We start from the raw sequence: 18,027 nt of genomic DNA, 5'->3' as shown, positions 1-18,027 counted from the left end.
GTTGTACCCTTGGGGATGGAGAAGGAGGCACAAGGGAGGAATGTCCAGCATACCTCCTAGAGTTTGAAGATGACCAAAGCAGCCTGGCACAAATCCAGTCCTTCCAGAGATATCAAATCATGCCACTTCTCCCAAACGTACCTGGCTTTCACGTCTCCACTCCCTTTGTTTTTCCTGCCTGAAATGTGCTTTCCTCATATCAACCTTTTTTTCTAAGTGTACAATCCAGTAGCATCTAGTACATTGACACTGTTGGGCAACCATCACCACAAATTCCAGAACATTTCATCACTACAAAAAGAAACCCCAACCCATGAGCAGTCACTCCACATCCTCACCCCCAAGCCAACCCCAGGCAACCACTTATGCGTTCAGTTCCCTTGGGTATGTATCTAGAATTGGTTATTGGATATATTGGAATTGCTGGGTTATATGGCAATTCTATGTTTGACTCTTTGAGAAACTGCCAAACTGTTTTCAAAAGAAGTTGTACCATTCTACATCCCCATCAGCAAAGTATGACAGTTCCAATTCCTCTACTCTTACCAGGACTTGTCGTCGTCCATCTGTCTTATCTTAGCTCCCCTAGTGGATGAGAAGTGGTCCCTCGCACCATCAGCTTTTTCTACGTCACACTGAACAGCCCAGCTCAAATATGACCACTGTGGAACCTCCTAACATTTTCCATGACGGTTTTAGCAACTTGCTTCTCCACGGTACCATCAGTTACCGATCAGCGCCAATTCATTCAATAATTACTGAGCACCTACTACATGCCAACCACCATTCTAGGTGAAGGTAATAGTGAACGAAACAGACACACTAAAATCTCTGCCCTGTGGGGCTTCTGTCTGGTGGAGAGAGGCAAACAAGTTTGTGAAATGGTGGTAAGCGGTATGGGGAAAAGGAAAACACAGCAGGATGACAGGCTGATGGCACGGGGGTGGCAATTCTCAAGTGAAGGTCATGGGTCTCACTGAAATTACAGTTGAGCAGGAATTGAAATCGTTTGAACAACAGGACATCCACAAGAGATGTCAAGTAGGCTTTGAATAATGGGTCTGGAGTCCAGAGAAGAGTCTAGGCAGATAGAGCAGTAGTGGAGAAAATGAAGAACCAGAACTTTAAACGGAGGTGTTTCCTGCTAAACTAGGTGAAAACTTGGGTATGAGGTCTGTCCTAGAAAGCAAAAATCTGTGTTCATTTTCTATTGCAGCTGTAACAAATTAGCACAAACTTAGTGGCTTAAAACACAAATTTATTATCCTATAGTTCTACAGAAGTCCCACACAGGCCTAAAATCAAGCCCAACCTCCTGTTGGGAGGCTGAGCTCCTTTTTTTATTTTTTTTTAAAGATTTTATTTATTTATTTGACAGAGAGAGAGATCACAAGTAGGCAGAGAAGCAGGCAGAGAGAGAGGGGGAAGCAGGCTCCCCGCTGAGCAGAGAGCTCAATGTGGGGCTCGATCCCAGGACCCTGAGATCATGCATGACCTGAGCCGAAGGCAGCGGCTTAATCCACTGAGCCACCCAGGCGCCCCAGGCTGAGCTCCTTTTAGAGAGACACTAGGATCGAATGTTCCCTTGATTTTTCCAGGTTCTAGAGGCCCCCTTCCTGATCTTCCAAGCCAGCAACATTGCATCTCTCAGACCATTCTTCCTTAGTCCCATCTCCTTCTGAGCTCAGCCAAGATCCTCTGCTTCTAAGGACTCACGTAATTAAACTAGACCCATCCAGATAATGAGATAATCTCCCCAACTCAAAATCCTTAATCACAGCCATGAAGTCCCTCTTACCATGTAGCATTATTTACAGGTTCCAGGGACTTCAAGTATGAACATAGGGTGGCGTTGGGGTACCATTCCTCCTACAGTCAATGAGGAAAGCATTTCAAAAAGGAGTGCTCAGCCATGTTACATGCTAACATGTCAAAAAAAAAAAAAAGTTACAGATAAAGAATTAACCATTGGATTAAGTACCATAGAGGTTCTAGTGATCTTTACATGGGCCATTTCAGTTGAATTAAACTCCTCATTGGAGTGGGTTCAAAAAGGCAAAGTACAGCATGCAGTTAGAGAACTCAGTTTTGAGTTTTGCTGTAAAGAGCAAAGGGGAGGAGTGTGAGCCAAACAGGATTTTTTTTTTTTTTTTTCATTTTTAACATGGAAGAAGTAACAGTATGTGGTGAGCTGATGGGAAAGACCTAGCAGAGGGAAGTTAATGAACAGAATGTCTCATCTGTGCCCTCGAATGGGACGGAATCTAGCACACAACTGGAAGAGCTTGCCTTGTGGAGGGCATGGACCATCTGTGTGACTGGAGGAGAGACAGAGCATACAAGCAGAGATGCAAGTAGGTAAGCAGATGTGATGGCAGGAGCCTGTGGAAATTTCCTTGTTTCTTTTTTCTAAGTTTAGGGGGAAAAAAAAAGAAAGGCTAGAAACTGAGAGAATGGGAAAAGTATTAACATCTAAGTGTTTTCAAGTTGAAGAGTAATTAAACAGCAGGACTGTCAGATGGTTCTAAGGCCTATTTGAGGTCATGACTTTAAACACAGAGACAGAGTCAGCATGTTCAGTTGCACAAGTGCATATAAGGTGGCGGGCTGAACTTAACCAAGAATGGAGTTTAGCCAAGCAAGTAGAATGAAGCAAGAGATGGGGCAGGGCAATTTGCTATGCAACCATGAGTGAATTTAACAGTGGACCACTGAATCTAAGGTAGGTAATAAACGGGAGGTGGGAAATTTAAAACAGGTAAGAAGATCAATGAACTGTAAGTCACCCATGTATCCGCTTACCCTGTTCTTAAGATCTATAGCTCTAACTCCTCTTCTAGACTAGGAGCTGCCAAAGTGGGAAGTGTCTTCTCATTCTTAGTACCTTAGCAGATAAGCTTGTTTTCTGAATGGATGGATGGACACTTGCCCATAGTCTAAGGGAAATTCTCCACCCGCCCCAGTCCTATGATATACAAAGTTCCTCTTTTCTCACTGTTCTCTAAGAGTATGAGTAAAAAGCTGCTTCATCACAATCTATGGTATAAACAAATCCCTTGGAATGAGATAAGATGTGTAATTCCTACAGTGTTGTGTCCAAGAACTAAACCACAAAATGTACCAGAAGTATCCCAACTCCAGTTAAGTTTATCCTTATTGAATACCTGGGTGGCATGAAATCTTTGAACTTCCCAACCTCTAATTATTTCACCTCCTTGCAGTAATTAACAGAACAGGCCCTGAGAATATCTAATTTTCTAAGGAGACATAAATGAAATTCAACATGAGGTGGAAAACGATACACAGACAAACAGCATGTAAAATAAGTTTTATTGTTCTTTAAAAGGGTTCGGGGTTTGGTTTTAAATCAGGCTGCACACCTTTCATCAGTCTGACATCTCTCTCACCATGTCAAACTGGCTTCAGCTAGCAATACTTCATTAAATCCAAAAGAAAAAAAAAAACTTTTAATTTTGAGGAAGAAAATCCAGTTCTGAGAACAATTAACATTACTATGTAATTTAAAACAAAATGAGGGAAAATGTTTCTTGTCGCTTTATACACCCTTCTCCTCATACAGAACCAGGAATGTAATTTTCCTATCTCAGGCAGGCACTGATACTGCTGGACACTGCGCGCGCACACACACACACACACACACACACACACACACTCCCCACAAACAAAAATCAGAGCATATTAAAGGGAAAAAGTTTGTTATTGATCAAAACCCTTGAAGTTAATAGTCTGAGTTTAGAGGGATGCTGTTTTGATCTTGAACCTATGTTAAAGGAATCTATTGTCAGGTTCTGAAACAAAGAATTTTGGAGAGTACCATCATTTTTCACTTTAAAATTCTAAAAAGTTTCAAAAGCATTATTTTGTTTTGTTTTCTGGGATGGGAGAGGAGAGAATCTACAGATATTCATTTAGTTAAAAATCAAAACAACTCCGGCATAGGAAATAGGCAGTTCACATAGCCAGCCAACGTCTGAGGTATCATCAGTGTGAGACAAGGTCCCAGTCCATTCCTACTGGCCTAGCTGATCCTAAAAAAAAACGGGAAGTTTGTGGCTCTGCATAGCAAATTCCAGCAAGACAAGATGACCCTAAGCCTTTATTCAAATCCTTAGAAGCAGAGCACTACTAAGTAATATTTAGATGAAGAGTTCAAGAGCCCTGGATGGTGAACTTCAACTTGCTTGGTCAATGCAGACCGGTCACTACTGCCTTCTGCAAAGGAGAAGACAGCTTCTCTAGATCAGCACATTGAACCTGGCAAAGAATCCATGAAAATGACAGTACACCATTTCATCAGCAACAATATCTTTGCTACTCATTGGGTTGCTTTCTGTCTCTCTTCTACCCTGTATGGCCTGTGGACACACACTCACTAGGCATTGCTGGTTTTAAACCAGCATTTTGTTTTTTAATCCCAAAAAGAACCTAGTAAGAAAATAACAAGGCAATCAGTGGTTAAACTGAACTGTACATATAGGGGGTGGTTTGGAAAGTACACATCCCAGGCATTTCTCATTTTCATTTTTTTTTTTTTTTCATTTCCCAGGCATTTCTCAAGTCCAAAATATCCTATCTTTGCTGTTATTCCTTTTACTGTTCCTGAAAATTCATAGTATGAGTAAGTCCTAAATAAACATTTTAAACTACCAGCATTCTCTGACATCATTAACAGAAAATCAGAGTAATGCTACAAACCCACAATTCTAGAAAGTGTAGAAAGTGTGCTAACTCTCTGCCTGGACACATCTTTAGTGATGGCCTGGAGTGCTCCCCTTCAGAAAACAGAAGTTTCTGGGATACCCACTTAGCTTCATTGGTCGGAAAAGAGAAAAATTCAACTCAGCCAAGTTCTCTGAGAAGAAAGACTATTCTTAAAATGCCATTTCCCCACTAATTTACCAAAATAAAAACCAAAACAAAAGGCTCTTGGCTACTTTGCCTAATGTTGAATAGGGTTTTCAAGAAAAGAAACTAACATGAACACCCCATCATCAGTAAAGACTAAAAACCACCTGGATCGTATAATATATATGCCACTGCTTTTTTTTTTTTTTTTGGTGTTTTTTTGTTTCTTTTTTTGTTTTGTTTTTTTTGTTTTTTCTAAAAGTGCCCAGGTGGGCTTAAGGCTGCCAGACTGCACACACATCTACAGCAACAAGGGCTTCTCCTATTCCATCTATAACATGTATTAGGGGGAAAAAGAGGGATGGGGAAAGAAGAGAAGAGTGGGAAAATATACACCCACCACCACCAAACAAAAGAAAGAAAGAAAGAGAAATCCCACATTAGGGAGATCTATGTGCCAAGCATAATGGAAAAGTGTGCTCCCCAAACAGATGGTTCTGCACAGGCTAATGTTCTGCTGGTTTTCCTTAGAGACCTATTTTGAAAAGTTAAAAAAGACAGGAGATTTTGATATAATTCAATCCTGGCAGAAATTCAAACTCCAACAATTAGGAGCAAAATCACCCTTCACTGAATTAATCCCTTTTTTCTTTCTCTTTTTCTTTTCTTAAACATTTTATTCATCTTATAGAGGGATTTCTTTTTTGTTTGCTTTTTTCCAATCATTAGGAAAGTGGTTGAGGAGTATTGAATCCATCACTACTTTGGTGACACAGTTAAGATTCCAGATTCACATTTCCAGGTACCAAGAGTTCCCTCTAAATGTACAATCAAGTCAGCCTTTGTTTACACTTCTTTCTACTGAACACAGCAGTGCCCATTGGTGTCTCGGACGCGCAATCGCATCTTAGGTCGGTATTTCTCCAGGTAAAGCAGCTGTTTGGAATTGAATGCTCCCCTTCTTTTTCTGAAAATACAAGAATGACAAACTTGATCATGTAAAAAAAAGAGCTGTCTGACTCCCTGAAATGCATTATTTATGGCCCAAGGCCTTTCTAACTCCACACAGCTGAAAAAGGGCATATTTCCTATACCGTTATCACTTCTTCAGAGGAAGGGCTGATGAGTGAGCAAGCAGTGTATGAAGCAGCAAGCCCAGATGGCATTCCTTGAAATATGTCACCTTCCTAGAGCTGCTACCATACATTTTATGCCCTCTTATGACAGTCTTTCTTTCCTGTTTTTTTTGTTGTTGTTGTGTTTTTTTGTTTTGTTTTTAAAGAAAAGGTTGAAAGAGAAAGGACAAGATAGTGACTGCAAAAGAATTATGGACAACAAAATAACATGGCCCATTAGTCCAGACTGATGCCAAGATTCTGTTTGGGCAATACCATCCTGATTTTGTGCCTGAACAGGTCACTAAGAGTCCTAAGTGATTAACTGCTTCTTTATAGATTCTTCCTTGCCTCTTGGTCATAGTTACATTTGGAAGGTATTTTAGACATCCATTAAAAGTCACTAGATCACTTACGACTACTACCTAGCTATTCATTTTAAAGATTCCTAGATATTCAAGTCATATACTGGACATATCCTACAGTGTCCAAATTTGCCACCTAAATTAGAAAATCTTTAAATCTGGGAGCCAACAGTACTATTACAAGCCTCTCTACCACTTGTTCCTTTTGATTTCTTCAGTCAAACAATCTTTTAAGTCAACAAATTATTCCATACTACAAAGAGTACTTTCCGTAATTCCTTCTTCTTGTATGGTCTTGCTTTATGTGTTTCTGAACATAAAACTTTATACTCACTGTCTTATAAACTGAACTGCGTCTTCATACTTCATTCCACATTCAATCAAAGCAAGTGCAACCAGCACAGGTGCCCTACAGAGAGAAACCCATCTGTAAATATCCACAAGTCTTTGGAATTAAAGGAATTTTTTTTTAAAGATTTATTTATTTGAGAGAGAGTCTTGAGAGGGGGTGAGGGAGAAGAGGGAGAAACAGACTCTTCAATAAGTAGGGAGCCCGATGCGGGGCTCAATCCCAGGACTTGGTGCCCATGACCTGAGCTGAAGGCAGACGCCTACCCGAATGAGCCACCCAGGCAAACTGAAAGACTTTTTTTAAAACCCAGGATTACATACTACCAAAATAATGCAAAGCTTGAGCTTTCCTTTTTTCCCTTAGACTAAATATCTGGTTTCCCTTTACAGTAAAGGAAAGTGTCTATGGTGTCACCCACTTCTAGTAAAGCACTAAATTCTGTATCTTCATTAAGAGATCTTTATTCTTGGGGCGCCTGGATGGCTCAGAAGGTTAAGTGTTGGACTCTTGATTTTGGTTCATGTCATGATCTCAGCATCGTGAGATCAAGCCCTGTGGGGGGTTCCATACTGGCTGTGAAGCCTGCTTCAGATTATCTCTCCTTAACCCTCTGCTCCTCTCTGCTCCCCTGCAGGCATGCACTCTTTTTTTTTTTTTTAATAAAGATTTTTTATTTATTTATTTGACAGAGAGAGATCACAAGTAGGCAGAGAGGCAGGCAGAGAGAGTGAGAGGGAAGCAGGCTCCCCACTGAGCAGAGAGCCCGATGCGGGACTCGATCCCAGGACCCTGAGATCATGACCTGAGCTGAAGGCAGCGACCTTCATGATCATGACCTTCAGATCATGACCTGAGCCACCCAGGCACCCCGGCATGCACTCTTTCTAAACAAAATCTTTCTTCTTTAAAATATCACATTATTAAAACAAAACAAAACAAAAAAAACCCACATCACATTAGCATCTCAAATTTTCACATTTTATGTCATCAAAAATTCTTCATTGGTCTTTAACCAACATCACAGTTTAAAAAAAAAAGACCAATTGTGTCATCTATATTGAGTGTCTCAGAAATTCATTACAAACCCATTTTAATATCTTTTCCTCATCAAATGCTAAAAAGGTGCTAAAGTTCTTCAACAAAATCCTTTCTGGAGCTAGTAGGGTGTTAGAGAATTGATCATAAGAACAGATCTCTTCGTAAGTACGTGGGCTTAGTTTTTTCGTTTGTTTTTTTAACATCTAACAAGGAACACTGAGGCCTGAGCGGGTCTCAACCTATCTGTGGTTTGGGGATGCTATCTGCTTCATAAAGCAAAGTAGAGGGTTTGTCTTCTCCTCTGAAAAAGTTTCCAACATAGTTGGATCTGGCATCTTCCAGGAACAGGAAGGCAGGGATTGAGGCCTCATGAGTCTGGGATTACAGCTAAGGTAGAGAGAGAAGACAGTGGTTATAACCATAAAGTCCAGGTAAAGTGTAGTTACCTCCAGGACTCATCACTGTTAACACCCAGTCTGGGTTTCAGGACAGTCACAGAAGAAGATTCCCCAACAATAAAGTAATTGTAATACACACACAAACAAAAATCTAGCAAGGGAAATGATGTTTTAAAATATCCACTACATGGTACCAACTGTGGACTACCTGCTAGGATAGCTACCAGTTATAAAACTGCCCAAGTCAAGTTAGAACACTACCTTCACCCTTCAGAATAAGGACTGGAACTTCTGACCCTGAAGAAGAAACTGTACCACACTAAACTGCAAAAAAAGGAAAAGGGCAAACAAAGGGCTGAGCAGGACTAATAATCTGAGTCACCACCACCTTGAGGCAAGAGCAGCCTGCACTAATGTTCTGAGTCAAAGTGCACATGACAAATTGGCATTTCATCTGCTGTTGATGAGAATGTTGCAACACCATTCCATGCAATGCTCGAGGAAAAAGGTTTTAAAATCAAAGTTAATTTTCGTTCTCCGTACATCTCCTTTCAGAAGTTTAAAGTTCAGCCATCTGCTCTGCACCTATTAACTTCCCATTCATCTCAATCCAAAATTAACCACATATAGATTCTTCGGAATCTAAAATTATTTCCATTTTGTTGCCCATCTCAAAGACCCATTTTCAAAGCCTTTTAGAATGTGAAATGATGAGGAAAAAAACTCATACTGAATTAAGACAATTTTTAGCTCAAATATAAGATAATTACATTAAATCAGTTTCAAAACAATCTCTGAGCCATCATCCACTAAGTCAGAAGCAGACAACCCATGAAATACAAAAAGCTGTCTTAAGAAACCATTAAACCAGCTTCTGCTCTCATTTCCTTTTCCTTCAGGTAATTTAGTATTTGGTGTAATAAATACAAAACTTCTACCAAAGTGAAACTTTTGATAATGAACTCTGAGACAGAAAGGTAAGAGCTTACCTTCCCAATCCTGCAACGCAATGCACTGCAACACAGCAACCTGGTTCTTCACGAAATTTGGTTTTTAACAGGTTTAGCCAATCATCTACTATCTGATTAGGGGGTGGTGCTCCATCATCAAATGGCCAATCCTGGAAAGCAAAGATCTTTTATATTACACTGTTATCTGCAGGATAGTATCTAATGCAGAACAGCTGCACAGAAACAGGGTGGCTCTAACTGAACTAACTGTACTTTATACACCTGTTTTTGTTTTTCTTTTTAAGGGGATGTGGGTGCAGGAGGTGGGGGAGAGAATCTTAAGTAGGCTCCATGCACAGCACAGAGTCCAACACAGGGCTCAATCTCCCAACCCTGAGATCATGACCTGAGCCAAAATCAAGAGTTGGACACATGGGGCGCCTGGGTGGCTCAGTGGGTTAAAGCCTCTGCCTTCGGCTCAGGTCATGATCTCAGGGTCCTGGGATCGAGCCCCACATCAGGTTCTCTGCTCGGCGGGGAGCCTGCTTCCTCCTCTCTCTCTGCCTGCCTCTCTGCCTACTTGTGATCTGTCTGTCAAATGAATAAATAAAATCTTAAAAAAAAAAAAAAGAGTTGGACACTTAACCAACTGAGCCATCCAGTTGCCCCCACATACCTATTCCATTTTTTTTTTTTAAGATTTTATTTATTTGAGAGAGAGAGAGAGAGAATACAAGCAGGGGGAAGGGCAGAAGAAGAAGCAGACTCCCTGCTGAACAGAGAGCCCAACACAGGGCTTGATCCCAGGACCCTGAGATCATGACCTCAGCTGAAGGCAGACAATCGACTGAGCCACCCAGGTGCCCCAATATATATACCTATTCTTAATAACACAATTCTGATCACTACTGAAGTTTTTTCTAAGATCAAAATTATTGTGTGCCAAGTAACTTAACCTTCTCGATGACATGTCAGCACTGTAAGCATCTAATTTTATCTTATAGAAATCTCTTATCAGAGTGGTAAAAAAAAAAAAAAAACTAGTGTTCTTCAAATATTTTTATTTGAATAAAGCAATAATTAGACATAATGGAGACTGTTATTAAGGCCTAGGCAAGGTATGAGAGAATACAACACCTGTCAATATAATTTAAAAGTCCACTCTGGCAAAGTATACCAAGTAGTATCTCATTGATCTCTACAAATGTTTTGAGGATTATCCCCAAAGAGCTCTAAGCTATGATGCCTTTTCTTTAGAGAAAGGCTCTCTCATAAGAAATCTCCAGTAATTAGCATATCATAACAGAAATATACTACCACCTTTGTGCTTATATATTTTAAAAATGGGGTGGGGAGGCACCTGGGCGGCTCAGTCAGTTAAGCATCTGCTTTCGACTTGGATCATGATCCCAGGGGCCTATGTATCTGGCTTCCTGCTTGGTGAAGAGTCTACTTCTCCCTGTCCCCCTGCCCCTCCCCATACTTATGCACACTCTCTAACAAATAAAATCTTTAAAAATAAATAAATAAATAGCCAAGTACTAAATATTTTTGAAGCTCTGCCTAAATTATACATATCGCATTTAACGAACACAGTGCCACAGGATAGGCTCCTGAGCAAATGGAGACCTTTTTTTCCAAGTATCCCTTTTTCTTTTTACATTCATCAATTTTTTTATGTGTGTGTTTTTAAGTCATCTCCACCCCCAAGGTGGGGCTGAAACTCACAACTCCAAGATTAAGAGTTGCATGCTCTACTGACTGAGCCAGCCAGACACCCCTTGGGTTGTTTTTTAATTAAGACCAACCCCATGAGCATCTAGGCAGGGTTTATCTTCCTTTCTACTTAGAAAAAAGGCCTAAGAAACCAACATAAATCAGCTTTAAGGAAAGAGGGGAAGGGAATTCACATTTTGCATTCCCCTACTCCCATCCAGCTCAGGGACAGAAATGTAAAAACACTGGGAATTTTTTTTAAAACATAAGATTACTCTAATGAGGTTGGAAAAGGATACTTCAAGATGCTAGATAAAGAAAAAGAAAAAAAAAGTGACAAAGCACTAAATTGATTCTGCTCTCATTACGGGCACCACTAGAACACTTCATGTAGCCCATTAGCCGTGACAACACATTATGTTTGATTTGTCAACTACACCCCATAATTAAAGGGCTGTCAGTGTTATCATTATAAATGTCACTAAGTTTAACTGTAAATAGCAGTAAAACCAGTAAGCAAGTACCTTAGAATATGAGCTTATTTCCTCTAATACTCCCTAAAATGCACCCAAGTAACAATAATGTGAAATATGCTTCACTTGTTCATATAAAGCAGTTTCTATCAAAAAATCATTAAAATATTTAGAACTGTCTGAACTTCAAACTGACATAACTGAAACCACCATTAGTCTTTCCCAATATGCCTCTGATTTGCAATAACATTAGTCAAAAGATTTTAAAGGTCTAACTTTGGGGATATCCTCTTATAAAGTATTCCAGGGGCACCTGGTGGCTCAGTCAGTTGAGCATCTGACTTGGTTTCGGCATGAAGTCTGCTTGAGATTCTTTCTCTTCCTTTGTCCCTCCCCCGACTCATACTCTCTTTCTCTAAAATAAATAAATAAATAAAACCACAAAATATTCCAAACTTTCTTCACCTAGCAAAAGTAGATTAACAATCCACTTAAAATCTCTGGAAAAAGGGGGCACCTGGGTGGCTCAGTGGGTTAAAGTCTCTGTCTTCTGCTCAGGTCATGATCCCATGGTCCTGGGATAGAGCCCCGCCTAGGGCTCTCTGCTCAGCAGGGAGCCTGCTTCCTGGCTCTCTGCCTGCCTCTCTGCCTACTTGTGATCTCTGTCAAATAAATAAATAAAATCTTAAAAGAAAAAAATCTCTGGAAAAAGGAAAGAAATTCCAAGCTGAATTCTAAATGTTAGATTTTTAATTTTATCTGATCACAGCTATTTAAACCAAACTGTCGATTTAAAGGCATAGAATAAATCCCAGACTCGCCATTATCTTCAACAACCTAGTTTAAGTTCTTTAGTTCACTTCTACTTCATAAAAGTGTTTACCAACATTACTGATTCAAACAAACTATAGTCAACCCACAGTTCATTTTCTCATCCATGCCATCTGTCAAAACAAACTGATTTCTCATCTGCCCACTGGAGAACATACTCACAATATAGGAAAAAGAACTCATAGTCAGCCTAGTTTCAGAAGTTAAAATTTTGTTTTTATATCATTAAACACAGGATTACATTTTATACATATCCCCAATGACTTCCAGCCAGGGCACCTTAAAGTCCTTTAGAAATGGGAATACAAGCAAATTATTACCATGCCATTCTATTAAAATAAATTTTTAAAAAACATAATGCTTGGCTATTTAGTTTTTGTGTTTCACCAAATGGAGGTGAGGAACTTTATGGATCAGATATAAGACAACTGCCTTACCAACAGGACATTTATTTTCTTTGCATGAACTGCCTTCCCAACTACTGACCAATGCATAAAGACTACAGAACTACCTCTCCAAAAAAAAAAAAAAAAAAAGGAACGTAACCTCCTACCTCCTACCACTACTTTCTTTATTACTTTCTTCCTAACCAACTACTTTAAAACTCTCTAATTCTCTCCCTACAACACTGTCTTTCCACAATTAAATCAAAGAACTCTACTAAAACACCTAAGACTACAAGGTCATTTCATTACGTGCTCTTGCGGTTCAGACAACTATTCATAGGCAAGAAGATACAAAATTTTACCTAATCTGAGGCTCCTATTTCCAATAAATGAAATAGTGTACTTAGAGACTAAGGAGGAATTTAAAATAATTCCAATCACTTCATGTTCAAACTGAAAATAAAAGAAACCTAATCACAGAAAACCTTCTTAGAAACCTACCACAAAATGTCAGAAACTATGCTGATTACTCTGAAGCAAGATGCCCTCTCCCATCTTAACCTCTTCTCCAGGCTTTTCTGTCCCATATCCGTTTATCCACAAAACAATAAGTAACTAATTAGTGCTTGTAAAGTCAGAAAGAATACAGCTGGCCCTCAAACAACACAGGTTTGAACTGTGTGGGTCCACTTACAGGCAGATTTTTTTCTAATAAACACAGTATAGTACTATAAATGTATTTTCTCTTATTTTTTCTTAATAAAATTTTCTTCTCTCTAGCTAACTTTATCGTATGAATATAGCACATAATACATGTAACGTACAAAATACATGTTAATGTATTTTGCTATATAATGCTATTGGTCGGGCTTCTGGTCAACAGTAGGTTATTGGTAGTTTAGTTTTTGGGAAGTCAAAAGTTATACGTAGATTTCTGACTATATGGGGGGGTTGGTGCCCCTAACCTCACATTCAAGAGCCAAGTGTATTTCCATGTGACTTAAGAATTTCAGATGGAGGGGCGCCTGGGTGGCTCAGTGGGTTAAGGCCTCTGCCTTCGGCTCAGGCCATGATCCCAGCGTCCTGGGATCGAGCCCCGCATCGGGCTCTCTGCTCAGCAGGAAGCCTGCTTCCTCCTCTCTCTGCCTGCCTCTCTGCCTACTTGTGATCTCTCTCTATCAAATAAATAAATAAAATCTTTAAAAAAAAAAAAAGAATTTCAGATGGAAATTACTTTCAGTTAGATTCAAACCAGTAGCTTAGATACAAAAGCTAAATATTGCAATAATATCCTAGAGAAAACAAAATGCAAATTTCCATTTTCTTAAGCGTACACTCAATTTTGCTTTTCATTTGTTGAAAATACTCCACATACATAGACTTTAAGGGCACAAATGAACAAAACTGCAATTCAAAACTTTTTAAAGACTGTTTTCAACACTGTATCTACTATAAGCTTAAAAAGCATACTACTGAGGGCCTGGTTTTAAAAATAGTTAAGTTTAAAAGGTACTACTTGTTTGTAGTGAAAGATGAAAACACTACACACTCACTAGAACGTGGATTCCTTCTTTTTCAACTGGAGCCTTATCATATGTAGCATCACAAACTCGAACCAAAGTTGTCACTCCATACTTCTTAAGTTCCTTTAAAGAAGACAAATATGAGGGATCATACTTTTAGAATCCACAACCGAAACTTTAAAAATAAACTGAAGCAATGAGACATCATTTTTAGACAAAGATAAAAATCATTCTCGTTGTGGCAACATACAGAATGAACACTCAGGCTCTTACTGGAAGCATCAACACAACCACCTTTATAAAGGACACTTTGGTAACATATCACAAAAACTATAAAAGCACAATACACTCTGACCTAGAAATTCTACTTCTGAGAATTTATACTAACATAGTAATTAAAGATATACCCAAAGGTTTTGGTACCAGTGTGTTCAACATGGGCTCTTTGGAATGGTAAAAAGATGGAAACATGAATAGTCCAAAAACAGGGTTATCAGAGTATGGCACATTCATACAGGATACTGTGACAGCTATAAAAATAATACTAAGGGGCGCCTGGGTGGCTCAGTGGGTTAACGCCTCTATCTTCAGCTCAGGTCATGATCCCAGGGTCCTGGGATCGAGCCCCACATCGGGCTCTCTGCTCCGCAGGGAGCCTGCTTCCTCCTCTCTCTGCCTGCCTCTCTGCCTAGTTGTGATTTCTGTCAAATAAAAAAAAAAAAAAAAAAAAACTAAAAAGGTTGGGGGAAGATTTTTTAAAACATAGTGTCATCCTGGGGCGCCTGTCTCGGGTTGTGATCTCGGGGTCCTGGAATGGAGCCCCGCATCAGGCTCTCTGCTCAATGGGGAACCTGCTTCCCCTCTCTCTCTGCCTGCCTCTCTGCCTACTTGTGATCTCTCTCTCTGTCAAATAAATAAATAAAATCTTTAAATATATATGTGTATATATATATGTTTGTGAGTGTGTGTGTGTGTATATATATATATATAGTGTGTGTGCGTGTGTGTGTGATCCTATTATGTGTATATAAGTAAATATACACATATATGCAGAGAAAAACATCCAGAGCCAGGTATTAAGAGTTAAGAATTTTTAAACTATCTTTTGTTTATGTGTACATTCTGATTTTTACACAGTAAGTACTTACTGCTTTTTTAATTTAAAGAAACAAAAGTAGGGCACTTGGCTGTCTCAGTCAGTGGAACATACAACTTTTGATCTTGAGGTTTTTAAGTTCAAGCCCCACGGTGGGTATAGAGGTTACTTAAAAATAAGATCTCTAGGGGTGCCTGGGAGGCTCAGTTATTAAGCGTCTGCCTTTGGCTCAGGTCATGATCTCAGGGTCCTGGGATTGACTCCGCATTGGGCTCCCGCTCAGTGGGAAACCTGCCTCTCCCTCTCCCACTACCCCTGCTTGTATTCCCTCTCTCACTGTCTCTCTCCCTGTGTCAAATAAATAAACAAAATCTTCCAAAAAAATAAAAATTTAAAAAATTTAAAAACAAAATCTTTTAAAAAATGAAATACAATGAAGAAACAGAGGTAATTTTGAAATTAAGACTTAAAAGTGGTATCATATTACAAAGCCTACAAATATACCATCACAGCCAGAAGCCTTGCTCCTTGGGGCATCTGGGGGCTCAGTGGGTTAAGCCTCCACCTTCGGCTCAGGTCAGGATCCCAGGGTCCTGGGATGGAGCCTGCCTCTCTGCCTACTTGTGATCTCTCTGTGTCAAATAAATAAATAAATAAATAATCTTTTTTTAAAAAAGCAGCAGCTTTGTTCCTTTAAAATTTTTCCTACTGCATGCCTAACCCAGTGACCACCCATCTTCAGTGGGCCACCAACATCTTTTTATAGTTAAAGGACAGTGGCCTCTGCCACTTCTGGAGTCTATGGCCAAGGAATCCATAGGCTGAAAATAGTATCACATAATTCAACCAGGCTTAAAGGTGACTGAACAACCTCAGGGCACACAGGCCTGGAATCAACTTGTACACTGTGTACACAAAGTTAAGAAGCTCTGGGAATTAAGTATAAATGAGCAGGAACAATGCTATCCTATAAGAAGTGTCCATCTATCATTTGGTTATCTAAAGAGCAAAGTTATTTTAATTGCTAAAGGAATTTAGTTCTCACAGAAAGGTCTTCTAAAACAGACTCAGGAAAAGTTGTTAGTATTACATGGACTTAGTAATTTTAAAACATTTCAAAATACAGATAAAATCCTATTAAAATGAACTCCACAGTGGCCATTCACTGAAAGGTTATAACAGAAATTTTTATAGTAAATATGTGTCCTTAAGCAAGTCAAAACCTCTTCTTTGATTATGTTTACTGTGCTGTTCTGAACTGTTGTGCCATCTGTAACATGAGAGGGGTGGATTTAGGATCCCTAGGAGTTCATTCAGCTCTCTAAGACTACTCCATAAATACAGCAGAGAAAATGAAGGATCTGACATAAAAATGTTATCTAAAATACCTTTCCTCCCCCTAAGGTTCTCATCCTTGTATATGACGGTTACTATTGCTAAGTAGTTCTAGAGTAGGTTTTTATCAAAAGAGGCTAGAATATTTGAGGCAGACATGGGTTTCTGAGTCAGAGACAGTTCTACCGTAGGCTGTATACCTTGAGGTAAATTACTAAATTACCACATTGCCCTGAAACTCAGTTTCCTCATCTAGAGGACGAAGACAGTAATAGTACCTATACCTCATAGGGCTATTTTGAGTAGTAAATGATATAAAGCACAAAACTGCTTATTATAATGTTAGATACATACTAAGTGTTCAATAAATGTTAATTATTTTTATTATTAAAAATATGATGAACTGGGGCGCCTGGGTGGCTCAGTGGGTTAAAGCCTCTGCCTTTCGCTCAGGTCATGGTCCCAAGGTCCTGGGATCGAGCCCCGCATCGGGCTCTCCGCATCGGGCTCTCTGCTCCGCAGGGAGCCTGCTTCCTCCTCTCTCTCTCTCTGCCTGCCTCTCTCCCTACTTGTGATCTCTATCTGTCAAATAAATAAATAAAATCTTTAAAAAAAAAATATGATGAACTGCTATGTAGAAAGGATATTGAAAAACAACTAGATAATTTCTAAAGTCTCCCCAAATTCCATAAATGTTCTTTTAAAAACCTGTTATAACTAATTCAACCCAATTCGAACAAAGATTGGTAGGAGGATGATCCATATTCCAAACAAAGAAATAAACAGCCCTGTGTTAAGAGATTCCTTCAAAATGCTGTTCATTTATAACTGTACCGATCAATCAACCCAAAAAGTAGACCAAACTGCAGTCTTACCTCTGTGAATTTGTTGAGGGTAGCATTGGTAGGGTTGTGAGTTATCAGAAAACGCATGTTCTCATAGGAGATCTCCACAGGGGCTGGACGGTTCATTATGGCAAATAAAAAGTGTGAGCGTGCGTGTATGGGTGTGATGGGGAAAATGACAAAAAAAAAAATCAATAAATCTTGAAATGTTTCACAGCAGAAAACATTAAAAAAGACCACTAAAATGCCTACTATCGATCAGTGTTTGCTCTATTCAACTTGTTTATTCTTTAAGAAGCTTCTCTCTTCAAGGTAAGCAGAAGTATTTAGAATCCACTTGAATCCAAATTCAACTTGGGCCTCAATGTCTGCAGATGGATACCTTCGGACTCCAAAAAAATCCAACTACATACAAAACTTAAGTAGCCTTTACTACATTTAGGCACTAGTGAGACAAGTTAAAAGTGTAGGTTGCTTTCCACTTTTGTTTACTTGATGCTTAATTTTACTGGAGTCATTAAAAGAAATATGCTTGTAATAAAAAAAAAAAAAAAAAGCCAACTATTTCTGAGGCCAGTCTTGGTGTCCAGAGTCTTCAAGGCAAGGTTAATTATGGCACATAGAACCCCCAAGCTCACTTGTCAGCGAAAACGCTGTGCTGAGCCTGGCAGAAGTCTGCCCTCACGCTCAGAATCGCCATAAATGTGCAACGTATATTCCAACGAAAAACCTAGAGGA

General features: G+C 39.4%; 1 protein-coding gene across 4 annotated transcripts in view; it reads right to left on the bottom strand.

Moving 5' to 3' along the window:
* Nucleotides 1-5,516: 5,516 nt before the first annotated feature.
* The window catches only part of PTP4A2 (protein tyrosine phosphatase 4A2), a 28,305-nt gene continuing 15,794 nt past the window's right edge, over nucleotides 5,517-18,027 (bottom strand). For all 4 annotated transcript variants that reach the window (XM_046009481.1, XM_046009466.1, XM_046009473.1 and 1 more), the window contains 5 exons: nucleotides 17,320-18,019; nucleotides 14,044-14,136; nucleotides 9,124-9,254; nucleotides 6,681-6,755; nucleotides 5,517-5,833 (listed from right to left, as the gene is read on the bottom strand). In XM_046009481.1, coding sequence (XP_045865437.1) covers nucleotides 5,725-5,833; nucleotides 6,681-6,755; nucleotides 9,124-9,254; nucleotides 14,044-14,136; nucleotides 17,320-17,415 — 504 coding nt within the window. In that variant the 5' untranslated portion in view covers nucleotides 17,416-18,019 and the 3' untranslated portion in view covers nucleotides 5,517-5,724. The remainder of the gene's footprint in view (nucleotides 5,834-6,680; nucleotides 6,756-9,123; nucleotides 9,255-14,043; nucleotides 14,137-17,319; nucleotides 18,020-18,027) is intronic.

Source organism: Meles meles, chromosome 1 (genome assembly GCF_922984935.1).
Source record: "Meles meles chromosome 1, mMelMel3.1 paternal haplotype, whole genome shotgun sequence".
Lineage (NCBI taxonomy): Eukaryota > Metazoa > Chordata > Mammalia > Carnivora > Mustelidae > Meles > Meles meles.
This window is presented reverse-complemented; position numbering and strand designations above follow the sequence as displayed.